Source organism: Vigna umbellata, chromosome 1, assembly GCF_029865625.1.
Source record: "Vigna umbellata cultivar VRB3 chromosome 1, Vumbellata_1.0, whole genome shotgun sequence".
In the NCBI taxonomy this organism is placed as follows: domain Eukaryota; kingdom Viridiplantae; phylum Streptophyta; class Magnoliopsida; order Fabales; family Fabaceae; genus Vigna; species Vigna umbellata.
In genome coordinates, this window is record NC_142165.1 from 96,910,990 (window position 1) to 96,938,927 (window position 27,938).

A 27,938-nucleotide genomic window follows, 5' to 3' on the forward strand; every position below is an offset into this window, starting at 1 on the left:
GTTTTATATATATATATATATATATATATATATATATATATATATATATATATATATATATATTAGAAGCTGACGAGTCTTCCAAAAATCTTTTACATATAAGGCAAAGTAATGATGGCCACGAAACACATAATAGTGGAGATGCATAGAAAAAAAGAAGGAATATTAGTTTTAATGAGTATAAATCTCACGTGCCATATATTTAAACAGAGGAAGTGAGAATGCAGATAAAGTGAAGCTGTGTTTGAGAAACTTAAAAATATCATTGGAATATTCTTCTTCCAGAACTACCTTCTCTTTCTTTTTGAGTGGAAGGTGCATTAGTTAGACTTTGCATCATGAGATTCTGTGTAGCCACTTATTGGGAAGACATTGAAAAGATAATTCGAAATTGCTAATGTTTCATTCACCACTACGTGTGTTCATCATGCGTTTTTCATTCCAACAATTATACCAACAAACAACACAATCCACTTTTGTCACCATTTAGAGCATGTTCCAACTCATTAGGGGAACACACACTGTTCATAATAGACGTACATACAAGCATTATCTAACCCGCATTATATACATACATATATATATATTTATATATCTCCGTGCTGCTATTGACAACTACAAGCATGTTTAGTAATGATAATGATTAAGATTTTTAAGTGGTAATTTTATCAGAAATGTATATTTAGCATTGCGGTGAGCCTTAAGGTAAGAAACAGGTCAATTAGGTAAAGTGAAACGAGAGTATAAAACGACTTAAAACTTACAATTGCCTAATTTATACATGGATCCCCATCATATAAATGCATCATAATGACGTGTCACACTCATTTTTATGCCAAGTGTTATGCAAACGAGTGATCGTGATCCCACCACTATTTTATGGTCAAAGAAGTAATGATAGAAAGTGGACTTCCAAAATAGGTGACAAAGGATCCTAGTTTGGTCATTCATCGTTTATTTGTTGCCACTTCAAAATTTGATGAATCCCATCAGAAACGAGGGATTAGCACACTTTACGAAGGAACAAAGGTTGGCTTATATCCACTTAATCCAATGCTTGCAACTCACGTGTCCACCAACGGTGTTATTTATAAATAACTTTTAAACCTAACTCAACCCCATAAAATCGATTTGTAAGGTGAAGTTTGTATTTCACTTATATATTATAATTTGGCTTTAGTTTTAGGCGATGTGTGACTTTCAACACACTCTCTTCACGCCGAGGTATAGACATCTCGAGCGTGATAGTAGAAATGGGTGATCCGATAGTGACTCGACAACGAGTGAAATAGAAATGTCCAAGAAACAAGAAATATCGCTAGGATACGCTTTAACCATGACTTTGATACCATATTAGAAAGTGATTTTAGGCCTAACTCATCTCCACAAAACCGACTTATAAGGGGAGTTATGCACCTCACTTATATATTATAATTTGGTCTTATCTCTAGTAGATGTGAGATTTCTAACACACCGCCTTCACGCCGAGGTATAGACATCTCGAGCGTGATAATAGAAATTGGGTGGTCCGATAGCGGTCCGACAATGGGTGAAACAAAAATGCCCAAAAAAAAATATATTGTTAGGATAGGCTCTAACTTGGCTCTGATACCATATTAGAAAGCTGATTTTTAAACCTAACTCAACCCTACAAAACCGGCTTGTAAAGTAAGATTTGCACTTTACTTATAATAGTAAAAATTAATGGATGGTTCAATAGCAGATGGAAATGAATGCTCACATAAATCTCACTAGGATAGACTTTATTCGTAATTCTAATAACATATTAGAAAGTGAGTTTTAAACTTAACTCAACTGCATAAACCAGGTGAGTTTTAAATCATATATATTATAAATTTGACCTGCGAGACTTCCAACACCATACCACTTATCCATCATGCATCCACCGGCAGTGGTGGGGATTACAACACCGCCAACGCCGTAACCCTCAAATTTGTTAGATTTTTGTGCATAGGAATGAAATTAGGAAAACTTTTAACTTATTTTATGTTTCACGTGGGATTAAGGTCGTGTTCTGCGCAGTTCAAAGGTTGTCCGGGGAATTATTTCCAAATGATATTTATATAAGATACTCCCGTATCAAAATTAGGTTAGGTTAACGTTTGATAAATAATTATTAATGTATATAATTTATCCTTTTACTTCAAATATTTTATTTAAAGACCTTTTCGTTAGTTTTGTTTCCTCCTTTCGATAATTTAAATGCTTATATAGACGTGTGGTGAATAAAGGATTACGTGTTTGATAAAGAGCGTAAGTGTTCTCTAGCCTGCCACGTCAAGAGCTATCTACGTGAGTGGATGAGCAAAATTCCGAGCTCACTGTTATATTATTTTAAATATTTTGTTTTACAAAATTGTTTAATTATTTCGGCATTAAGAAAACTCGTTATAAACAGTACTTTATATTTATACAACTATTTGCCTTTTAAATCGTATTTATATCTTAAAATATTATTTTAAAAATTAAATTAGTCATTATCTTACTTAAATGTTTTCTCTCGTATCCTAAAATTTGTCCATTATTGTGGTGGACTTGCCGACATGGGATAAGGTACTTTTAATCTTACATAAAATTTATGTAACACAGACTACATTTTACTAAATACATACAAATTCATTAACACTGTTTCTCGTATGAAATAAAGATTTAACCTTTCTTTACTAATTAATTTTTTTTTGTTTATTTAAGTGATTTGGAGGTAAGCGAGAGAAAAATTTAGAAGTAAAATTTGTATGAATTAGTGTAGGATTTGATTCATGTGAGATTAAAAAATTTACTTCCAAATTTACTCTTACTTACCTCCAAATTCATTCAAATAAATAATAAAAATTTTACCTTTAAATTTTCTTAAATCTATTCAATTACTCTCTTCCAAATCCATTTAAGTGAATAAAATTTTAAAAGTGAATAAAGTTTTAAGAGTGATGTAACTAAAATTATCATATCAACATCGACTTGACTAACTTTTGAATCAAAAATTTATTTTTGTAACTCAAATATATTTCAATATGAATAAATAAAGGTGATTTATAATCGATTTACTTATAAATAAAATTCTAATATTATAATTAAGAGTATAGAACTTATTTTAATGTAAAGATAATCATAATCTTCAATTATAGAAAGATTGTGATAATTTTTTATCTTCGATAAAAGACACTTAGTTTTTTACCGAAATATTTATTAATATTAAATAGATATTACATTAATTTTAATTTAATCGGGTAAGAAATGATAAATTACACTGTAGTAAAAAAAATGTAATAGTATGACTGAAAAAGATACTTTAAAAAATTATGTTATATTACATATAATATTAGTTGGGCTTAACAAACATATGATATAATAGGGTGTTTTTTAACACTATTGAGCTCTACGTTCGCTTTTCTTTTATATTGATGCTTGTGTTTCTGGTCTCGTTCATTATTGCGTTTCCGTTCGTTCTGATTCGTGTTTCCGTTGTGTCTCGCCGGTGGTGATCATCCGGTAACCAAAACTCTTTGCCATTGCTGTTGTTGGGTCGTCGTCGTTGCTCCTTTCCATCGCCGCTGCTCCTTTCTGCTGCCACCGCTTAGAAGCTCTCCAGCTGCTCTCTAGCGACTCCTATGCTGGTCCGTCTCCATGCGCTTCTCTGGGTCCCACAAGGCCAGTTTTACCTTTGTCGATCCTTATCCTCTCCAAAAGGGAGCCCCCATCATGAGTCACTGCGCCGCCACAACATTCCCTAAGAGGAACCGTACACATGTTACTTTTATTTTCATTTTTTATGTATTTTTACAACTTGTAATTTTAATATTAATATTAAGATTATATTATAAAATAAATTCAACTTTTTATTACAATTTAAGATTTAAATTAAAAATCAGATTTTTAATTTATCTAGAAAATTAATATTTAAATTTAATATTAATAGTGAATTACAGATAAATTTGTTAATGTTTAACTGTTGGTGTTGAGTCTCGGATTATTTGACTCTGGACACTGATTATTTTTAATTTTAGAGATCCGTATTTTAAGTTTAGTGCAATAATTATGATTAGTTTACATGTAAATTACTCTGTGTCAATTTTGATATACTCATAAACATTAATGTTTATATAAAATTTTAGTATTTATTAGATTGATTAATATTGAATTTTATTTTTCCGTAATCAAATAGAGTGTTGGTATTTGTTTGAAATGGTAGATTGTCATACTACATCAGTCATATCATTGAAAGAAACATATTATATCGATTCTTTCAATGAAGCAATCAATTTAATACTAATGAATATTTTTTTAATAAAATTGATATGATGTGTTTTTCCTGTAAATATTTTTATTGATTTTGCATGACACTTATTTCATTAATCATTAGTTTTTAGTTACGTGGTGGTAGGTTTAATATTGGATTATTAGGTGTTTCGATTTAGGGTTTTTAGGTGTTAATGAATGTGTGATGTGGTGGCCTGAGGATAGCATTGACATGTGTATGGCTACGTCACACATTCATTAACACTGTTTGATGAAATTGACGGAAAGGATTTATTTGCATCAAATTAACAAAAATAAGGACCTACTTGAGACGCCAAAAAATAAAAGACCTATTTCAAATTTTGAACAAAAATATGCGTAATAAAAGATAATTAACTATCTAGATATCAAATCTTATTTTATAAATTTTGAGATACACTTTTGATTAATGTTGACCTTATTATGATTTAAATAGTATTGAGGGTGGGTCATATAATTCATGTCCAGAACAACTTGTAACTCATATAATATTGTTGATTTACTTAAAACTTGAAATTAATTTACGTAGAGATTGCAATATTTTTAAATTAGACTGATCGGTGAAATTAAAATTTTTAATAAATCGACAAAATATTCAACTCAATCCAAGTGACTCAACTAAATTGACCCAAGTTAATCCAAGTGACTCAACTGTCAATTGAATTTAATATTAACAAAAATCAGAAGTCTAATTACCTTAACTAATCCCATATTTATATAACGGATTAAGTAATCGGTTTGCTTAAATCCTACCGAGTGCAATTCGCAAACAAACACACGTAAATTATGGAGTCATAATTGGATAAGTTTGATAACTAAAAAAAATATCTTTGACTTATTGTAATTTAAATTTAGTTGTTAAAATAAATAGTTTAACTAAAAATATATAATTTGAATACCGTATCTAATATTAATAATTTTAATACTATATTTAATATAAATAACTCACGATTAAATGATTATATAGAAAAACTTTTCACTGTCATTGACTGAAAGCAAAGTTATAAAACATTTTGCTACAGAATGGTTAATGTTTTTTTAGTCATTTTTGTTTTGGCTTGGTCATTTTTGTTACCAATATATAAAAAAGAAACGGGTTATATCACAAATTAACCTAATTATTGTTCATCGCTTATCAATTTCTTTAAGTATTTATTTAACATAATCTAAAATCCAAACAATGGGTTCAAAAAACCATCTAAGCTCTCATCCAACACTAATGTGGGAATAATGGAATGGGTACACAATAAAAGAAAGAAATCAAGCAGTGTATGTAGTAAAATGGGAGGTGTAAATATAAGAAGCCTTCTGTTGTATTTGCCCAAATAACTTTATTCAAGGAGCCTTCGCTTGCTGTGCTTAGCATTGAGACAGACGTTTTACCGAAACCACTAATTACTATATGTACCCCCAAATACATCCACCCACATAATTTATAAAATCATCATTCTACCTTTCATCAACATGAGATGCTTTTAAGAATAGGATTTCTGAAACAAAATATCCTGAATAAGTGTTTTACAACAAGAATTATGGAATAGGCATTCCAAAACACGGATGCCTTTCAGTATAATCTTTCTTAAACAAGCTTCCACCAAACTCAACGTTTTCTGTTTCTCTTTCAAAGAGTGCAATGAAAAACGAGAGTGTAGTAGAGAAGAAGAAGAACCGTTGAGAGCAGCTACATGGTACAGCGAAGAAGAGTAATTTAGTTCCTTTGTTGTTAAAATGGTAGCGCAAGTAGTAATCATGGGTGCAGGAAGAAAAAAGGATAAAGAACTTATTTTCCTCATAGACAGTAAAACCCACTTGGACAATGGCAAACACATATAATATTGTTTGCAATTCACATGCCTGCTTTACCCACCATTCAATCTTCATATAGAACAACTCACGTAATCATAGGGTTTTTAAGAACTATTTCTTATTCTTTAATTATTATTATTTTATTATTGTGTTGCTAACATGCCATTATCCTCAATCAACTACAATCAACAGTTTAATCTTCTTCCTTGGATTGTGCTAACATGCTCTTTTTGTTTACACTCGGTGCAAGACGATAAAGACAAACAACCTTTTCTTCAAATCTTAGCACGTAAGCGTCCCCAACAGTAGCAAACATCTCTCGTATTATAGATTATTAAGTTAACAATAACAATAATAATACACATTGTAGCACTTAATTAACAATCAATTCTTGGGGTGCCCACCACATCCATATGTTCCGTGATTGACTCGTGTGACATGGGTCCATCTTCTCAAAGTCTCATTGGTGTATCACACGTGAGGCTACCACAAATCAAAATGATGCATAACGTGCACAATCTCTCTATTTTCAGTAATCTTATCTTTGATGTTCATATGGATGAAAAGAAAACACGAGCAGTTATGTATTATGATTGATGGGAGGGAAAGTTTTAGGGTTTGTCGGCATTCTTAAATTTCAACTTTCTTGAAGGCGTATCCATATTCAGGTATCAAATTTTGACTATTATTCTAGCGGACAAGCTTGTGATGCTGGGCCCTATGGTCGTTTAGAGCTACTGTGTTGTTTTTTTTTCGTCAAAGGTAACCTACACGTCACTTGTATTTTGTAAACATTTATTCATCCCATTGGTGTTCCTATCGTTATCATTGAAAATACTCACCTAAGGTTAATAATGTCTATATTTTTGTATAAGAAAAATACCATCTTCTATGGCTAGATTAGGTATTGTGCGATTCTACTACGTAAGGTCCTACTTTTAAATGTTTAGTATCTATAAAGTGCAGCTGTTGGTGATTTTATACCAGTAATAATCAACACAATTAGGACCTTAATACGTTGATATATAGTTCTATGATCATAGAAGAAGACAAGACATCCCTATAGGGTGGTGGATTTACTATTTCTTTCTATCCTTTCAGAAAGAGAAAGGCTATGATAGCTGAAATGCTAAAACCTCAAATGTGAAACGACTTACGCTTTCTATAGATAAAGTAGGTTATACACTCTAGGAAACTAATTATATAACACGCTTACAACCAATAATGGAAATAATCCATATCAGCTTAATTTGACCACTAGATAAACTGCTTTCTTATTTTTTTCTGATTTTTATTTATATTGTTTCGGGTATACGAAATTGATTATTCATTTCTAATAGTTTTTTTTTTATTCTTTAACTCTTTTTCTTGTTATTTGTGCTTTTCATCTAATTTGGTGTATTTGCTAAAGATACTCTTATGCTTAAATTAATTCAAAATTTGAACGATTTAATAATTAATAATACAATGAATGTGTCGTAAAAATCTAAACAATCATACATTTAACCTGTATTTATAGGTTTCTCCGTATGTTTTTTTATTAGGTATACCTAATCATCATGACCCGATTTTTTTAAACCTTATTATTAACCTTTTTAATTAGCTTAATGGAATAGTTGATTAAATCTAATAAATATCGATCGATTTCATTCTAATGTAGACAATAAATTTAATGTGATTTGGTCGATTTATACATGATGGTACATATATAGTTCAATACATATGATATTACAATAAATTTGTCTTTCATTAATTTAAAATCAAATTAACTTGAATGTGATATGTTAATACACTTCTAATTATAAATTACCAGGATTTTAATTTATAAATATTCGTGATATTAAAATTAAACTCACACGATATTGAGTAAACGTTATTCAATAGTGTTTTTAAACTAAGCGTACGGTCTCCGTTTTTTAGTTATGCTACTTTACGTATTAACAATAAGCTTAGCAACATAAATTTGTGGTGTGTAGTGGATAAGACAAACTAATTTATTACACAGAGTACTATGGAATGATTAACAATATTGCCATGTGTAATTATTTGATGAATGATGAAAGTAATTAGACTGCTCATTGCGTTTAATTAAAAGAGTGGAGAAGGAAGAGGCAAAACTTAGTTTAATAAAAACATTAGAAAGTGGCAAATTAGACAACACATTGAAGCGTTTAATTGCAAATTTATGATACGTCATTGTATTTTAATAGAAAGAAGCACCTTTTGAACTAACGAGTTGGAGTATTGTGTTAATCAGGTGCGTGAGATAAATTTTAAAACTAATTGCGTTGCGAGCTAGTCATAATTTTGTAGGTGACGTGTCTTTAAGGTTAATTAATTAGCTTGAAGTTTAAGACACACAATTAATAAAGAAGTTTATATGAGCACTACAATGATACTTTTGGATCTCTTTTGGAAGAGCTAATTAAATTTTATTTTATTATTATTTAGCTTTTATCTGGGAAATTTTCTATGGTAGGATTTGTACAATCCTAATTCAAGGACACGCGTGATTTTGATGTCAAATCACTTTCCTTTTAAATTGTTACATTTTTTTTTTCAATTAAAAAAACCATCCAACTTTTCTTGATTATAAATCGGTAAACTTTGTAGTACTGTTGGATATGTTTAATTTTTAAGGAAATTTATTGGTGGAGATTCATTATCTTTAATCTAAAAGTTGAAAATAATAGTTTAATACGACATTTACTTAAATAATGTTTCAACTCGATTCTAAAAAATCTATGATTTTCATCTCATAATAAATTTTAATTATTTATCTTTATTTTTACACGTAAATATTTTTTATATTAAAACATTTGTTTTTCAAACACAAGTATTTTACTAATAGCCCTTTTCTTTGTCACTTTTTTCAAAATGGAAGACTCCTTTTTCTAAAAGTAATCATAAACTTTAAAAATTTTCACTTTATTTAATATCATACTTGTAATTAGCAAAATGAACTCGATTCTACCATCATTAGTGGATATTTTGAAAAAAATATAATTGGGAAGACTTAACAAAAATGAAACATTAACTCCACTTACAAAATTGACATCGTCTTCAACCTTCAACCTATATGTTTTTATATTTTCTTTTTTATAAGATAATTAACTTTAAACTATATTGAGATTTTGTCAATCGTCAAACCAAATTTTCTTAATCTATAAAATCCTTGAGTTGGAGTATAACTATCCCTACTAACAATCAACGTGTGGATATCTCTTTTTATTGTTAACACAGTCTAAAAGTATATATTTCTTAAAATTTGGATCCAACTTTATTCTTTTTTTTTTAAATCGTACATTACAATCAAATACATGTAAAATAGAATAATAAAGTGATTTGATATTGAAAATGTTATAAAAAATGACTTATAAGTTGGGGTTTTGATGCTTAGGTGAAGCTAAAGGGTAGAAGAAGCAGTGGAGGTATTTTGTTAAGAAAAGAAGGCGTAACGAGGGTTGAATGTACGAGAGGTTTGGTATATATGCGTGGATTTGGAACAGTACAAGTGTCTGTGATGATTGATATTTGGAAGATGTGTTGGCGCATGGCACGAAGGAATGAAAGAATGAAGATGACGTGTGAAACTGAGTGGTGGTTGAAAGAGGTGTGGGAAGTGATAAGATGGTGTTGGGAAATAGGGAAACAGAATGGGACCCTTATGCACTTCAAAGGTCGCTCTCAATGCCTTCCTTTTAGCCCGTCAAACCTCCAACACCACCCATCATTCTCTCACACCCTTCCATCCATAAAGTGAAAAACGTCACTCCCACGCTCTCCTTTCATACTAACTCTTCCACCACTTTAACAAAATCTCTTCTTCTACTTAACTACTATTAATATTTCAATATCTGTAGGGGTCATTCTAAATAAACGTTCAAGAAAGAAAATCACGTGCATGTATTTTGCAACTTCATTTCTATCGTTTATTCATTGTCAATTCAGGTATTAAAAAAAGCGACAGATTCATTCCCTTTTTCTGAAAAGTTGCACCATTTTTTCTACGAATCATTCATAGTGTTGGCGAACGATTAGATACCTTGGCGGATCCAAAACATTTCGGTGACTGTCACGATTCACTTTTTCTATATTATATTCGGGCCATGGTAAAAATAAATAAAATCGATTTGGTTGAAAAAATCGAAAGATACACAAAGTTTTAACTATATACTGTGAACAGAATTAATCTGCAACTAATGTAATGCGTAGGAACCATTTTAATATATCTATAATCAGTGACGTTAAATTAATACAGTGAATATACAATAAGAATACCTTTATTTAGCAAGACGTGCACTCGAGTTAGAAAGCAAGAAAGGAAAAGTACTTTTAGATAAAGCCTCAATTAATGTGGTTACTTAATTATTTCTAACCATCATTAATACAAAGTCAAAAAGATATTTAAGAAAAAACATAATAGATTATAAATTAATTACGTAAGTTTTTTTGTTTATATTTTTTATTTCTTTCAAATATTATCATTACAAATGCAAAGCAATAACAGGGACTGTACGTTCTGAGATGAGTTGATGATTACACCAATAAGCTCGCTTCTTTATTGCTTAAGAAATGATAAATCAGTTTTTTAATGTTATAAAATGTTTATATTATATTACTTAAATATATTCGGATGCTAAGTTTAGGAAAAGTAAAAAGATATATAACATAAATTGATTTTTTATTACATTGAAAAAGTAAGAAAGAGATAATCTAACGTAGATATTTGAAGGTAAAGATGAGTGTGTGAAAAGAGATTTTTGTAGCTTTTGTTTTTTCTCCGTATTTCTTGACGTTAACGTATCGTAAGAAGTAGAATATATAATTAGCTCGTGCAGAGGGACGTGACTTTTGGTGCAACGAGCTGTGTTTATGTCGCACCCAGCGCACACTGGATATATATATAGCAACAGTATCTTTTGGTTGAAACTTGGAAATAATAGTGGTAACCCAAAATAAGAAAAAGAGTGAGAAAAAGGAAGTCTAGTGGAATATGTGAATGTGACAGTGATATTTTCGATTTTGCTGAACTAAATAAAACCTATTTCTGTAATAATATAGAGGGACTTTCAAAAGGAAGTTAGGCAAAGCAGATCACGTATCTTGCTGAGCAATTGAGACTGGATCTTGTTGTCCAGTGCTACTCTTTGTCCTTTCTATTGCATACAGCATCTCATGATAAAATATATTAGAAGAAACAAAATAAACTTAAAGAGAGTCATATATATATTGTTCATGAATCATGGATTAAATGCCAACCCTTTTAACTGTTAATAATCAGTAGTACTGCGGAAAGATGACAAAGAGGGTGAGATGATTCATATAGAAATTGATTACCATAAGAAATCCTTGTGCACAGGTACCAAACATCATTCATTTGCACGTAAGAATTGGGTTTTACTTGAGAAATAATCTTAACATAATTAATGATTCATTGTTACTCTTAATTATTCATTATTACCCAGTCGAAAGTTTTGGCAAAAAAACACCAAAGTCCACGAGCCACTTAATAAGGACAGGAGTAATTATGAGAAATGAAAACCGGAAAAGTAAAGGGGGAAATGTCCAAAGGAATTGCGATGAGAGATGATGGATGGAATGGCTGGTGATATAATTAATTAATATCTACCGTATTGGTAGGTTCAAATCACATAGTTTGTGGACCATCCGACATGGGTGGTCTCAACTCTCAATCAAAATTAGTGGGTATCACTAATAGGAAGAAACTGATGCACTAACTCAACTACGTTTCACTGACCATCGTAGAAAAGTCTGAGCTCAGCTGCTGCTATAAACAACTTCATTAATATATTAATAATTGCTGATCATTTTCGCTTGGTCCAAGTCCACGAGTACTTAAAAATAAACACATAATAGTCTTACGTTATGTTAAAAATAAGAAATGATCAAACAACCTAGGTATGGGTTACCTTATATATAAGGTATGTGGCTTTTAGTTGCAGACAGGAGTGCTTTGTCCTTGTGTGAGATTCCAAAGCAGGGCAATCCATGAAGGCAACACTGCGATACTTAGCAGGCATTGCTGGCCCAAGTGGTTTCGGCTCAAATTCAACAGCCGAACAAGTCACTCAAGATTTCTCTTCCTTGCTCCCTTCAAATCTAACCGCTCTCATCACTGGTAACTCACCATACAACAACAACAACAACAATATATGTATCACCAAAAATGCTTACATATCACGGTTCAGTTCCATTCGTATTTTTGTCACCGTTTCTAGTTTATAATTAAGAATAAAAAACGGTTATTCCGATCTTCCAATCTGTTTTTCAAGAATCTTATCAGAACGATGGTGTTGTCCATCACTTAATTCTGAATATTCGTGAAAACTTTCTACTGGCCACTTTCTTTGTGATATTATATATATATATATATATATATGTAGCCATAAGCTGTCACAGTGTCACTTACATTTTCATTTGTACTTGCTTAATCTACGTTTGTTCTGTCTGTGTCAGACATCTCTATCCATCTTTTTGTTTTACCTAGGATTATGTTAAATGTGTAGGAATTTACCACCTACTTTCACCTAAACAAATGTGTTGTTGTTTTCAAAGTATGCGGGATTAGCTTAATTAATGAAGTTGTTGTAATGTTCGGTTGAATTTTGAATTGAAGGTGCGACTTCTGGAATCGGAGCGGAAACAGCAAGAGTGTTGGCAAAAAGAGGAGTGAGAGTGGTGATTGGTGCGAGGGACTTGAAAAAGGCGAGGGAAGTGAGAGAGAAAATTCAAAAGGAGAGTCCTGGTGCTGAGGTTATTCTGCTGGAGATCGATCTTAGCTCTTTTGCTTCTGTACAGAGATTTTGCTCAGAGTTTTTAGCTTTAGAATTGCCCCTTAATATTCTCATGTAAGTTCTACTTTTTTCATGTTTTTTCCTTCATTTCATTAGATAAGAACTAAACGTCGGAATGGAATACATTTATTTCACAGAAACAATGCAGGAATGTACTCTCAGAACTTGGAATTCTCCGAAGACAAAATCGAAATGACATTTGCTACAAATTACTTAGGTACTTCTCCATTCTCACCTTTTTCTTGCACACCATTTAAAGAAGCAAAGTCGAGCATGGTTGAAAATACTCTCAATGATGCTTTGTTGTCGATTCCAACAAATTACCTACAGAATTGCAGAAGAAAATAGATGAAAAAATAATTCTATATTATTTGTTAAATTGCAGGACATTTTTTGTTAACGAAAATGCTGGTAGAGAAAATGATAGATACGGCAAAGAAGTCAGGCATTGAAGGAAGAATAATAAACGTTTCTTCTGTGATTCATAGCTGGGTGAAAAGATCCACGTTTTGTTTCAACGACATGCTCTGCGGAAAAAAGTACAATCACCATACCATTTCGTCCCTTTCTCTGCAAAATTTTGATCAAATTTGATTTCCTTAAATTTAGATACCAATCATCTTAATTAATTTTAAATAACAAATGCAGTTATAATGGCACACGCGCATATGCTCAGTCAAAACTGGCAACAATTCTGCATGTGAAGGAAGTGGCAAGACAACTGCAGGTTAGATCATGACACGTAACTTAATTATTCCTTTATTTTATTGTATTATTTGTGTGGAATCGTGAACACCACGCCCATTAAATTAAACTATTAAATATCATAAAAGTTTTCAGAGAAAACGTTTTATAAATTTCTAATTAATTTTTGGGTGAGATCATAGGAAAGGAATGCAAAGGTAACGATTAACGCAGTGCATCCAGGAATTGTGAAGACGGGAATTATCAGGGCGCATAAGGGCTTGATAACGGGTAATTAATTAAATAAGTTGTATTAAGTCATTTTCATAAGGTTATAAAGCAACTAAATACTAATAAAATTTCCATGCAGATTCCCTGTTTTTCATTGCATCCAAGTTACTGAAATCGATATCACAGGTTTGTAAATATTTTAGTGCTTAATTAATGATGAGTTTCCATTATGAGTATGATTGATTAATTAATTAATTAATAAGTACATGAATGCACGTTGGTAGGGAGCATCAACGACGTGTTATGTTGCGCTAAGTGGAAAAACGGAAGGAGTGAGTGGAAAATATTTTACAGATTGTAACGAGAGTAACTGCTCGAGTCTTGCAAACGAGGAATCAGAAGCAAAAAAGCTATGGAATGATACCTATGCATTGCTTCACAAACGGTTACGTCAAGCAACAAATTGAAACACTTTTTTACCCATTTTCTATACTTCATGCTCTTTCACACCGTGTCAATATTTGTAATTAATTATCTTTTCACGTTAAATAGCACCCATTACAGAGTTCTAAAAGAGTAGCCCAAAACGACATATATTGTACAAATTAGTTACCAAATAAATTCCCACAATTTTTAGTAAAACTACCAAAAAAAAATGTGGCATTGCTTGAGGGATGGCTGAAGAATTCCTAAAAGGTGCTATGTTTAGGAGAGAGTAAAGAGTAGAACTTCAGATGATTAAGTTATTTGTAAATTAGTCAACCTAATGCTTATCATACTCGTTTATCTAACATAACATACATATTTTGCGCCAATTTAAGTTCAATTATTTTAATGTTTTCAAGTAAGTTTTAGTTTAGTGTTAATAGCTTTTTTATACGTATTTACTATCTTGATATCATTTATTTAATTTAAATTTTCAAAATGCCACTTTTGATATGACACCACAAACTATTTTGTGGAAAAAAAATCTATATTTTTTTTTCATTATTGAAGACTTTATTTAATCTATTTTTTCCTTGGTTTCTAGAAATTCGATTGGAGATGCGCGCTAATAAAATATTAATAAACAAAGTATATCAATGAAAATTTAAAAGAAGAATAATTAAATCATAAATGAATTACAGGAGTCAAAATTCAAACTTCATTTTTTATTTGTTAAAATAAAGTCAGGATTTAAATTTTATTTACTTACATAAAGAGTTAAAATTCTATTTTTCATTCTTTGTTGTTCCAAAAATTTGGGCTGTCTAGGACTCAACTTCACTCTCCACACGTGCAACAAACAATTTATTTATTATTAAATAGAGGAGCCTTAAATTTAGAATGTGTCAGTCTAATAAGATACTTAAAAATTTTACATGAAGTTGGTGTAATCAATTTTCTAAACCGACAATAATCTTTTGGCGTGACTTGATCCTATATCAAGCCAATCATTTTTATCCTTTTTTTTAATAATACAAATTTAAATAAAATAAAAACAAAAATATATTTTTAAAACTTAAGTCATATTATTGAATTTAAATTTTAGATTAATTATTTAAAATATAAATTATATTAGGTGTTTTAAAACAATGATATTCGTTTTATTTTATAAAAAGGCTTCGTATATAAATTAATTAAGATAACAATCTTATAAGATTAAATATCCAGTAGTGTTTGATTAAAATTTTCGCGGCTTATAAATTTTGATAGATTTTTTTCGATAAATTTCACTTGACGTTTTGGTAAGACATAAATATCACACTAATTAAACAATTACATTTCAAAACTTTGAAATTTTTAAGATTCTCTTTTGTGTTGTTAAACTTCTTGTTTTTCTTTCGTCATATATTATCCTTTTTTTTTAATTCATTGAAAGTGATTTAGATATTCTTGTGCAATACCTTCTAATTTTTTTCATGAATAATGTTCTTCTTTATTTTCAATTGAATCAGTTTCTAATCTTGGGCAACACCTTCTAATCTTTTTTTGATTGATTTTGTCCTTGTTTTATCTACTTAGCCATAAAGATAAAAACACGAACAAATGAATCAAACAACCAGGGTTCACCAAAATTCTTCCCTTTTTAAAACCATATTTACGTCGCAAAGAAATGGTTTACAATCCACCCGCAACACTCTTCGAATTCAAATCCAACAATAACATTTTCTCGACATTAAAACTAAGAATCTGAGAGAACAAAAGGCGCGTTGTTGTTTGTCCCTTCTTCCACCAGGCAAAAAGTGCAAGAAAAGTTCTGATCTTGTAGTTGAATGTTACGTTTCCTCAAGTTGTGACCCGTGCGTATGGTTATTTCGTCAACAATTCATAATTATTTCTACTAAACTTTAATATGGACGAGCCCGGGCTTGAAACAATCTTACCTAGAATCAATCTCAAAAGTTCAATACAATAAATGGTTAAATTGAAATTCTTGAACACTAGAGGCAAACGAAAGATCATAAGAACCATTCGAATACATTGCTTCACTTACCTAGTTTAGCAACAAGCTAAACAATCTAAAGAAAAATGGATATTACAAGATGTCGACAACTTTTAAACTACAACAAATCTCCTGTCTCCCAACATAGTTTAACGTTTGACCCGTTTAGTGAAGATCATCTGATTAATATGTACAGATTGAGACATCTAGAATGCAGAAATGTCTGGAATTGTGTCAATTTGTTAGCACTTGACAACCTGAGTCATGAGTTATGGCCTACAAGAGAATTTCAGAGACCTCGGTCTGTATCAACAAATGACGAGGTCAGCACCCCCCTCAACTTTCTTTCCTAGCCTGTAATATATAAACGAGACAGGTATTGGCTGTTGTTGTATGCATACATAGACATATACAAGAATTATATCAATTTATTCTCAATTAAATGATGTCAAAATAGATATTACAGCAAACCCCTACATCCAATCTATGCACCGCAGGGCCCAAAAATGCATTAAAGATAAAAAGGAACAGTTGGATACTACTGAAGAAGGGCCAATGTACATAAAACAGTAGGCCGTAGCAATTATTCCAAGAATGATAATTATATTTCAGATCCAGAAAAAAGACCTACAAAAGAGGGGAATCCAATTAAGTGGAACAATTAAACCTAAAGATGTAATTGAGGATCAGTGTCAGATAAAAAAGGAAAAAGTCAGCCACATAACGAAGGGGAAAAAATCACCCTTCCTCATACACTTTTCCATCTGACAAGAAATTTGAGTGTGAGAGAACAAAGTTCATAAGAATTTCCTCTTTTCAGTCCTTGTTATAACTTACAAGTTATAGGCAAAACCAATTCAGTTCCAATCTAAAAAACTAATGGGGCCAAAGTTAATTCCACTCAATTAAGCTAATTCAAAACATAACAATTCAATTACTAATATAAAACTCTCAGTATCTACAGCGCATATATCAAAAATAAAATTTGATATTCTGAGTCAGGTAAGCATTGCCATCTTTCTCTAAGCTAAGATTGATTAATGACACCAAGAATAGATAAGAAAAGATATAAAGGGACTGACTTCTTAACCATTCATTTTGTTGGTCAATGGTCAACTACAACGGGAGAGATTATTCTGTGAAGAGAATGATCTTGAATGATAATGCTGTATGGCGAGACAGGAATTTTAAGTCAAAAAATACAGAATTTGAGAACTCATACCTTCAAACGAGGAGACTGGCGAACAGATGATGCAGATCCAGGAGATAAAACTGCTTTTAGCCTTCTATTAACATGTTTTTTTCCAACTTTTGTATTACCTTCTGTAGGCTCAACTTGATGCTCATTTTCCTTGCCCGGAAAATCACTTCTAACAGATGACATTGACAAAACTGGAGCAGATGTAGAGTTAAAAGCAGACTCTTCATGTTCACCAGCTGTCTCGACTAAACTCCCTGTTTTTATGTAATTTTAAAAAATAACATTCATAATAAGCAGCGTTTTCACCAATGTTCCAAAAACTAGAAAAGTTGTTCAAATGATTAAAAGTGTCTTAGCATAACATAATATAAGCTCATTCCCTTGAGTGTGAACATAGGCACATAATATTCTCATGTTTGCCATGGCTTTTTCAAAATTATCCTTGACTGTTGATTCCTAAGAAAGTTGCATGTGTTTTTTCTTGCACTTTTTTTATTCCCAGTGGGAGGTGTTAAACGTACCCTGAGAATATGCAAAGTTATATTCTAGAATTCTTGTAACTTCAATTTTCACTTATTTTTTTATTTAAATCATTTGAACCTCGAGTAAGTATTCCTCAGAATATTAAGACTGTAACCAAACATGTTTTTAGAAAATCCAAGAAAAGAGTCTTAGCTACCATATTCTCAGGAATGTGATTACTGGAAGTGTAATATGATACCTTAAAACAAATGCCAACTAAGGAGATGATCACAAATATAGATAGATCAATCCTTCCTAATGACTATGCACGACATCCAAGTAAAATCCTTTCTCCAAACATTGGTTGCATTGTCCTACAACAATGGCTATGGATAAACTATCAGAATTGGCCAAGGCCTATTTGTTTGGCAGATAACTAGCAAGCTGATTCACCTGGTTTTCAGTAATCATGGTTTTAATTTTAAAAAATTAATCAGACTGGACAAAAGCCCAATAAACTTAATTTGCAATTAAGTGCTAAATTCATCTGCCAACATACAGAACTCTCCAATTTCAAGACTGCACTCGTGTAAAAGAATGAAAGAACCATTGTTGTACCTTGTGCCACTGCTTCTTGGAACTTTTTCCTCATTACTCTGACAAATTTAAATAAATCATTTGTGTTGTTTAATTCGTGGATCAACTCTTTGGTTTTACCGAGGGAAGGTTCACAACTTAATACTGAAAGATGAAGGACAAAATTCAGACTTCCAGAAGTATATTCATATACTTTTAAGATCATAAACAAAATCAGATACTATGCTTACATGAATATGTATCCTTTCCATGGAGGATAGTAAAAAAGTACTCCTCATGTGGATTGTTCATATTTATATTCTTGAATGTGAATTTTACCCCTGAAGAGCAGAAGAACTAATTAGGGCATCAATTTGCAGAAGAAAAAACAATTCTTATACATAAAATTAATGCCAACCAATTACCACGTCCGCCTTTTACATGAAAACCAAGGACCGTATTGTACCAGGAAATGACCTCTTGTGTTTCATCTTTCTGTTCAACGCTTTCATTTAGTTCCCCTTCAGATACAGTCAGATCTTTTTATAGTAGCAAAGAGAAGAGGGGTGAGGAAAAATTAGCTTAGAATTGTTTATAATATATCTCCCGATGCAGATATCCAATAGTAAGCAGAACATTGCAAATACATACAAGGTCAAAGATACAAACACAATTCCAAAAGGCATGAGGGCACAAATGACAAAACCATCATAGAACTTCTTTTACAACAGTTGAAACTTAATACATTAAAAATTATATTAAAGATTGCATGATAATTCCTGTCCTAAAAAGTTCTTTGCTTCCAGAAAACGAAACAGAAGATAGACTGCATGTTGAAGTAGCTATTAGAAAAAAATGTCAGTAATTAGGTGTGACAACCTCAACAAAATGTAATTTGAATGCCAATGCAAGACGGCATTCAAAGTTAACTGTTTAGTTCTTGCACAACATTATATAATAAGGGAATGTTAAGAACGTTCACTTTTCCACAATGATTAGATATATAACAAAACAGTATAAATAAGCATCCAGAAGAAAAGATAATACATATAAAGTATAAGCATCCCAGCAAGAAAGTTTCATAAGGTAGAGACGGAGGTGCATTACCAAGAGATTGCTGAGATATAATTGCAGCATATGCTTGTTTTTTGGTACGCCGCTCCTGAATACTTGCATCGAGTTCTTCAACTCTAGCCTTTGTAGAAGCAATAGCATCCACCAAAGCCATTCGCTTGGCCTCTCTGCGAGTCTTGACTGCAAGTAAAAATAGAAGCAATTATTTGAAGGTCGAAAGGAATTAAACTGAAAATTGAAACGGAAATGCGAAATTAAAATTGAATAGAAAAAGTTGGAGTCACCAGCAAGTGCTTTGACGAAATCATCCTCTGTGTCTCTCAGTTTAGCTTTTGCCTCGTCTAGTTGAACTGGGAAGAAAGAAGAGAGACAGAGAGAGAGTGAGAACGGAAACCCTTAGACGAAGGTAGTGAAGTAAAGAAGGTTTGGAGTGGAAACCCTAATGTGTAAGAAGAAAGCGTGTGAGATAATTGAATGGAAGTGAAGGACCTTGACAGCGAGCGGTTTCTTGCACTGTGTGTAGGAGAGAGTGGAGGGATTCGGAAAAGGAAGCGGTGAAAGCGTTGATTTTCTGCGTTTGAAGAGAGATCTCTGCGTCGCAAATTGAGATTGTGGACTCCATCTTTCTTCACTCCCAACACCAATCTTGAGCTCGATCCCTCACTTTTGAATCCGTCGATTTCTTTGCTTTTTCTCCAGAGATTTTTTTTCTTTTGTCTTTTTTCCCTCTTCCAACGTAAAAACACGATTCCGTTTTTAAATTGGCAAAGATTCAATTAGTCGTTAGGTTTCGCTGGTGCGGGAATAAGATTTTCTTTTCTTTTCTTTTTTAAACACACTGGAAGAGGATATAAAGACTGAAAAATGAAAGTAAAGTAGAATTTAATTCGCGGATTTAGCGCGAGGTAAATACAATATGCTTAAATTATAATGTTTTTTTTCTGAATTATATAGATTTTTCTAAAATTAATATAATATCTCTTTTAATGTAGTAAATGTTAACACAAAGTATCTTTATGATTTAGTTGTTTTTTATATGTAGAAAAACATTCTGAAGATAATAAACTAATTCAAATGATTGAAGGTTCAAATTGGATATCATATATAAAAATAAAAATAAAAATAACAGAAAAAACACTCTTCCTTTTATTGCTTAAAAGACACTTTGTACAGATGAACTTTTGTTGTAAAAGATATGTACTTTTAAAATTGAAGGTAAATCAAATTATATTATCAAGTATTTATTTAATAATTTTGAAAATATTCTAGAGTTCAATAAGACTCAACATTTGATTTTAACACTGTAATGTTTGATCTTTAATATATCATCAAATTGTATATAAGACAAGATGTTTTCATGCTCATGCTAATTTTCTGTAGTTCTGAATTTTTCACTCAAACTACATCTTTCCAAGAGAATGGTCTATATTAGTATGTGATTGAATAATTGACACCAGGGTTGCTCATATAGATATGTTACCATTACTGGTCATCTTAGTTTCGTAAGAGTAAATTTTTTTATAATTAAGAACAAACATTTTTTAAAAAAGGTCATATATACTTAAGGACATTGTCTCGACTTAGTCATGTTACCATATTTTAACATTTGTTACTTGTTTTATAAAAAAAAGCTAAACTTTTCATTTATTTTCTATAATTATGAAAAATGAAAACGAAATATAACCGTATTTAAATTATAAAAATTCACATTTTATTTATGCTTCAAAATGTTTTTAATTATTGACAAATTTACAAATTTCGTATTTAGTTTCTAAAATTTTATTTTATTTTTTAAATATTTACAAAATTGTGTATATGGCCCCTAAAAACATATTTATTTACATTTTACCTTTACCATTCTGTTTAGTTTTTTTAAAACAGTTCCTAAAATATTTCTAATTTATTCGGTTCGTTCCTGAAATTTTATATCATAATAAATAATGTGAATTTTTATTATTTGATGTATACATCAATAAAAATAATATATTGGGAGGGGAAAAAATACAAAACAAAAAAAAAGTTTTAGAGTTAAAAAGTAAAAAAATAAAAAAGAAAACTAAATGAAAAGTTTATAAATTTTCACAGGATTAAAACTTACTTATACCTTTTATATAGATAGATACATTTAACTACTAATTTGTGAGTTGTGTTTTATTTAGGTATATCTAGAAATAACTAAGGATTTGTTAATCTCTACAGGTTCTTTTTTTGTGATATCTAATGGTCTATGCCAATAAGGTTGATCGGGCTTTGGTGCCTACCTTAAAAGTTTTTAGAGTCATTTCTTTCTGCACCACCACACGTTTCATGTGCAACCGATACAGTAGCTAAAAGACTAAATTACCCCTTCCTGCAATCACCCTTTCCCATCGTCACCTCTTTGTCTCTTGCCTCGCTGCCATTGTTATCTATATATTGTGTCATAAATATATTAAAGACAAAAAGGTGTTTCAAATTGCACATAATTTAAAAGACAAAATAGGTTTCGTATTATAAAATTTGAAAGCTTCCTTTTATGTCAAATACTGAATATGAAAATATTTTTTTTAAGAATAAAGTGGAGATTTTCGTATTTACGGGGAGGAAAATATGGGATGCAAAAAGAAATTCCTCAAGAATAACAACTGCTTCCAAAAGGTAAGACCCAGCCCATTCAGAGTTAAACGGTATTGAATGGCAACTAGCAAAAATCTAAAAATAAAGCCCTCGTATAGTGAGCTTTTCATATTTACATCGTCCGTATTAATTAGTATACCTCCTCTTTTCCTATACTTTTATTACCAAAATTCTCTTCTTCTGTTTTCCATTTTTACCCCCCACCAACACTGTTTTCTCAACCTCACATTCATTATTCCTTAAACTCTATCTTTGCATCTCATCTTCATTATTCTTTAAATCTTATACACATTTTTCTTTATTAAAAATATTATAAATTTATCATCAAAATTAAGTTCGATATTTTCATCAGTATAGTACATTATACTGTAAAATTTTCTTCAAAACGATACTTTGCAATTGGCATAAGACCTTATTATACATGATATTGGACTTTAGTTTTTCTTTTTTGCCTTTTTGTTTTTTTGGGCTTAAATACAGAGATATACTTATTAATTAAGGTGGTGTAAATATCAAAATCCCACAACCACGTATGGGTTCTCATTTATTTTGGCATTAGCCATATTAGTCTTATAGTTGTTTAAGCTTAAAAGTCTTCAGTTACATGGTGTTTCATAATCTATGTTTTATATTGTTACTCATTTCACTCGAGGTCTAAGTTAACATTTTGATGGGGATGAATAATTTCAAATAAAATATTTATCAAGAAAAATCTTTTTAAACAATTATTTCTAAATAATTATATCATAGTCACAATGCTTATAATTATTTTTTTTTTACCAAATGTAATTCTAATTAGGTAAACTAAATAAAATATATCGGTGCAATTTAATATATATATATATATATATATATATATATATATATATATATATATATATATATATAGACTATGCTCATTAGATTTATAAGTAAAAGTAAGTTTGTAAAACTAGATATATCAAACATAAAATTAAATATTTGTCGGTAGTACGTACCGTAGTGGTACAATAATAAATGATATAAGATATTAAACGAATTTAAAAACTGTGTAAGAAGTGAGCTGTAGGAGGGATCTCTACCTTAAGGTAAGATAAACCAATTATTTAGTTATATATTTTATTATATTTATAATTTTATGAATTGAAATTTATGATGAATATAAATTGAATGTGAATTTTGGATTGAATTGGGACTGAAATTAATGTAGTGGAAGTATGCAAAATTGTTTTAAAAAAGAGATTGATAAATAAAATCTTAAAAGTTAGAATTGTGAAATCGTTTAATGAAGCACTTGTCTCAAACTTAGTTTGATACATATTTTTTTTTAACACAATTAAGTTGAAAAATTATATTTATATTTTAATTTTAGTCTTGTGCTTTATCCGTCATTTTTACGAGACATTAAATTTCACTGAGCAATCGCCATCTGCCTTCTGCACGTTAGTCTTCCCTCCTTTTGTCTGTTGCTTATGTAATACTCTTTTCTACTTCTAATTTCTAAACCCAATTGCCGATAATGATTCACCACCGTATAAAAGAAAACTAAATCAATTCAAAACATTTTTAATTTTATAATATCAATTTCTGAATGCCGTGGAATTTGGACACCTGTGTGGGTCTAATTTCTGCACTTTTTCGAGAACTGCGAAAGTATTAGCTAGTAGTAACCTAGTATGACTGATTGGGATAAGTGCTATACTTTTATTTCCATTTTAAACCTATACCCTTCAATTACTGTAATATCGTTCATGATTTTTAAATAACTAAAATTGAAATTAATTTGCCTTAGTTCCTTCGAGTTTCGGATTAAATATCTATTTGGTCTCTTATTTTTAGTGAAAATTTAATTTAATTTTTTTTTAAATTTTGAATCAATTTAGTTTCCAAACTTTAAAAATATACAAAATTTAATTTTTTTAACTAAATTTTGTTAGCTTTATTTGTTGTTTCAATCGTATTTCATAGTTAACATTAAAGCAAAAATGTGTTAAACGGTGTAAATAACTCAAATATTATGATGAAACCCACTTAAAACATCAAATAAATCAAACAAAATTAGAGACTAATTCCAATTTTCACTAAAAGTTAAAGAAAAAAAAATATCTAACCCTTTCGATTTTATATAAAGATATCATCTTTAATATTATTAACTAATATTAATATATTAAACTAATATTAATTAATTTTAAACATTTTATCGGGACGAAGAATTATATATCTTTTGAATTGAAATTGAAAAAAAAATAGATACTGATATTATAATATAATATTTTATTCTTAATTATTTAAAACTAATATTAAAATCGGACGTTAGTTAAATTCTTGAAATATATAGAAATCATGGCTATTACTGTAAGATAAGAATATTATGTTGAACAAACATGACAATATCAAAATATTAATTATTTTTGTTATAATATACACTAAACTGAATTATATATATATATATATATATATATATATATATATATATATATATAACGTTATAAAATAAAAGCAACTTATTCACAGTATTCAATATATATTTGTACAAGTAATACTGCAATTAAACTTATTAATCTGTCGTGATACTTAATAAATATAACAATTAATATCAATTATTAATTTGCTGTGGTTTAACTATACGAGCTAGTTAAATGATTTGAAGCTTATAAAGTTGTGAGATATCGATAACAAGCTACTGATTAAAATACCTTGAACTTTAATTATATAGAGCGTTCGCAATATTGTTATTGACATGTTCTGTTGTGTAGAATCTATAACTATACTTATGTTTGATTGCTATAATGTGAAGAAAGTACTTGTATTTACTAAGATGTCTTCTTAGGATGCCTTATCTCCCTTCATTATATCTTGAATAAGCCATTACTATTGTTCGTAAGGCTGTTTTCACGCTAAATATCATTTTGTAATATTTTAATTTAATTCATTTTAAAATGTATATTATTATATCGATTTATTCACTCAACGTGTGAAAGATTGGATTAAAATGTTAAGTATGAAAGAATTTTATCTCTACACTGTTCAGGCAACGTATAATAAACAGTTTCAAAGCCTTCAAGAATGGCTAGTGAATTTGTCAATTTTTGGTCAATAATATACATTATCTTGTCACATGCATCCTTAAAAATAAGCTAAAAAACCCAACATATGATATAACTTACCGTGAACGTTTGCTTTGAAGTCACATACATGTCATGGTGAAGGAAGAATCGACCTTCAAATGCAGTGCAGGCCATGCATAAACAATTTTATATGGTCTCGTAATTCCTTTTGTCTCGTCAATCTTTTTAGTTATTCAATGATCCACTTAATACTTTACAGCCGAAAGACGAAAAGGGTGATGCATTAAGTCATTGATCTTGAAGCAAGAGAAGAACATTCCAAAAAATGACCCTGGCATTTAATAAGCTTAACAAAAGAGAAAATGGCTTTCATAAAGTACTAAGTTGTGGGAATAATTTTCTTAAAATACATAAAATATTAGTACTAGTATTCCACTAGCTACATATAGCTGAGTGGTGAGTGAGTTAATTTGGGATATATACCATTGATTGGATCTTTTCCCCGTCTGGTTTAAAGTTTGAAGACTCAATTATTGTCCTAAAGTATGTCTATTCTACCACCTTGATTTGTCCTTTACATGAACAGTCAACACATTTTATATGCAAAAGCAAAATGGACGATAGTAGTATCAGTCAATTACAACCCATATGTTTGGAAAAACGTGAAAAATAATAATAATTTTATCATTCGTACTTTCCCTCTTCAAATTCATTTGCTCTGACTCATTTCTCTTGCAATCTTTATCTTCTACCAGTCTCATTTTTCACACCCAAGTTCTTGGAACATACGAATGACCCACAATTTCCGGCTTTCATATGTTCCTAATACAAATATCTCGTTTTCACAATGTAAGCTTTTATTTTACAAATTTAGTCTCTATTTGTGTTTTTTTTTATCAGGTTTTATTACATGTAAATGCAGTTCTTTAGCCTTGTTAAGACTAATGGCGGTATTGAATTGATTTTGCACAAGTTTAAAAAACTTTAGTGTACCGTATCGTCTTTTAGGCACTACTAGGTCGACCATCCAGGTCGACTATCCAGGACGACTATATAATTAGATTATAAATGATAATAACTCATTAAAATCCTAATACAAATTAAGGTGTGATTAGACCGTCATTAGGTAAGTGAAAAGTAAAAGTTTATTACAATTAGTATAAATAAAGGTCTCAGGTGTGACTTTAGGATCACGATGCACATTATACGCATTACTTACTTATCTAACCTTGATTATATTACTAACTTGAACGTTGGAGTGTCTTTGACAGGTATTCATCTGCACGGCTTCGATGAGAAAGAAGAAGAACGTAACTTGAAGGATCAAGGACCACTAAAGAGTTCATCCGATCTTCAAGACAACTTGAAATACTTTGAGTAAGGGACTTCAAGTTATACTCGAAACATTTAGAATAAGAACTAAACCGTCAGATTTATGTTTGAGGAAATACATCCAATGTAAAACGACTTTTATCATCAATCAAAGTTAAGAAAAAAATAAAAAAGTAGGATGTCTAAACTGTCTCCATACATAGGCACGAACAGTATCAAAACAGTGTATACTAAAATTTATATTATCAGTGAAAGGCAAATGAGTTTTAGCCAAAAAAAAACACTACAAATGATGTTTTCTAGCTGCAATTTTATAGTGTAATCAATTGTCTTTGCTTCTACACTAATATATAAAAAGGATTCAATATTTTTTATACACATTTCTTTTCAAATTTAATTGTTTTTTTTATAATTTAACAATATATTTTTAAAATTTAATCATTTTCTAAAACTAAAATAAGTTTTTATAATAGAAAAATTACGTACAAAATAAATAAAAAGTTATCTATAATATTATAAAATTTATTTATATTTATTTTTATAATGAAAATAATTATAATTCTTTTTATTATAAAAAAAATAACACACATGCCCGCTTGTTTTCATTAATATTACATCTTTAGCTAGAAGTTAAGAAATTAGATGAGTGAAAATAGAGAAAATAGAAATAGAAATTTTGGTTTACAACAAATAAAAAAAATATCAAATATGAAAATATCAAATAATTTTTCACTAAAATAATTAATTATATAAAATTAATAATTAATTATATGAATACAATATAAATATTAATGGTAAATTATATTTAAACGGTTATTTATTGAGAAAGTAAAATGATTTGATAAGAATTTTTTACCATTAATAAATTTTTAGAAAGAGAAAATTTTACTATTGAATTTCTACACTAATTTTAGAAAGACTCAATTCATTTTTATTGATGATAGTGCTACTTGTGGTGGCCCGATTGATGATGGTGATAAATCTTATATTATTGGTTATGTTTGTTAGTTAGCAGAGCGCTTAATTTCTTCAAATAGAATGTTGGAAAATTTGTATATGATAAAGGTTTGCTTGATTAGGAGTTTCAAAAGTGTCACAGTTGACTCTGATTCTCAATGGGCTATTTCCATTTTTTCATTAAAGTTACTCCTTCTTACATTTTGGTCCCTGTTTGATTAGCAAAATCTGAGTTTTTTTATAAATTATTTTAATTATAAATAATTTTTAGTTTATAAATTAGTATGTAAATTTGTTATTATAATGATTAATTATTTTTAATCATTAAAATTGATTATTATTTATAAATTTTGTTACAGTGTAACGTAAGAAAAAAAGTTATTTTTTATTTTAATTTAAAAATATTTAAAGAA

At 29.9% G+C, this 27,938-nt stretch overlaps 2 protein-coding genes across 5 annotated transcripts; one reads left to right on the forward strand and one right to left on the reverse strand.

Annotated features, from left to right (window-relative positions):
- Positions 1-11,865: 11,865 nt before the first annotated feature.
- On the forward strand, positions 11,866-14,477 carry LOC124842787 (short-chain dehydrogenase TIC 32 B, chloroplastic-like). Its single transcript, XM_047319350.2, has 8 exons — positions 11,866-12,244; positions 12,743-12,974; positions 13,058-13,137; positions 13,306-13,459; positions 13,569-13,647; positions 13,808-13,895; positions 13,975-14,021; positions 14,120-14,477. The coding sequence occupies exons 1-8, from the start codon at positions 12,115-12,117 to the stop codon at positions 14,300-14,302; spliced, it is 993 nt and encodes a 330-aa protein (XP_047175306.1). The 5' UTR covers positions 11,866-12,114; the 3' UTR covers positions 14,303-14,477.
- Positions 14,478-16,183: 1,706 nt separating this feature from the next.
- On the reverse strand, positions 16,184-20,406 carry LOC124842791 (kinetochore protein SPC25 homolog). Of its 4 annotated transcripts, none has more exons than XM_088104954.1 (8): positions 20,063-20,405; positions 19,858-19,923; positions 19,607-19,753; positions 18,925-19,020; positions 18,751-18,840; positions 18,542-18,664; positions 17,483-17,715; positions 16,184-16,614 (listed from the first exon to the last, which is right to left on the reverse strand). In XM_088104954.1, the coding sequence occupies exons 1-8, from the start codon at positions 20,193-20,195 to the stop codon at positions 16,597-16,599; spliced, it is 906 nt and encodes a 301-aa protein (XP_087961080.1). In that variant the 5' UTR covers positions 20,196-20,405; the 3' UTR covers positions 16,184-16,596. The 4 variants fall into 4 exon arrangements, 3 of the variants coding, with proteins under 3 accessions (XP_087961080.1, XP_047175314.1, XP_087961081.1); XM_047319358.2 differs by having other exon boundaries at positions 18,925-19,038; positions 20,063-20,404; XR_015783803.1 differs by lacking the exon at positions 16,184-16,614 and adding an exon at positions 18,183-18,309 and having other exon boundaries at positions 17,586-17,715; positions 18,925-19,038; positions 20,063-20,406.
- Between the last annotated feature and the right edge of the window lie 7,532 nt (positions 20,407-27,938).

Coding starts and splice junctions, on each gene's coding strand:
- LOC124842787 (XM_047319350.2), top strand. CDS start 12,115: ATGAAGGCAACACTGCGATACTTAGCAGGCATTGCTGGCCCAAGTGGT. Junction 13,460..13,568: donor GACATGCTCTGCGGAAAAAA/GTACAATCACCA, acceptor TAACAAATGCAG/TTATAATGGCACACGCGCAT. Junction 14,022..14,119: donor TACTGAAATCGATATCACAG/GTTTGTAAATAT, acceptor GCACGTTGGTAG/GGAGCATCAACGACGTGTTA.
- LOC124842791 (XM_047319358.2), bottom strand. CDS start 20,195: ATGGAGTCCACAATCTCAATTTGCGACGCAGAGATCTCTCTTCAAACG. Junction 18,841..18,924: donor TCATGTAAAAGGCGGACGTG/GTAATTGGTTGG, acceptor TCTGCTCTTCAG/GGGTAAAATTCACATTCAAG. Junction 17,716..18,541: donor CCAAGAAGCAGTGGCACAAG/GTACAACAATGG, acceptor ACATAAAAACAG/GGAGTTTAGTCGAGACAGCT.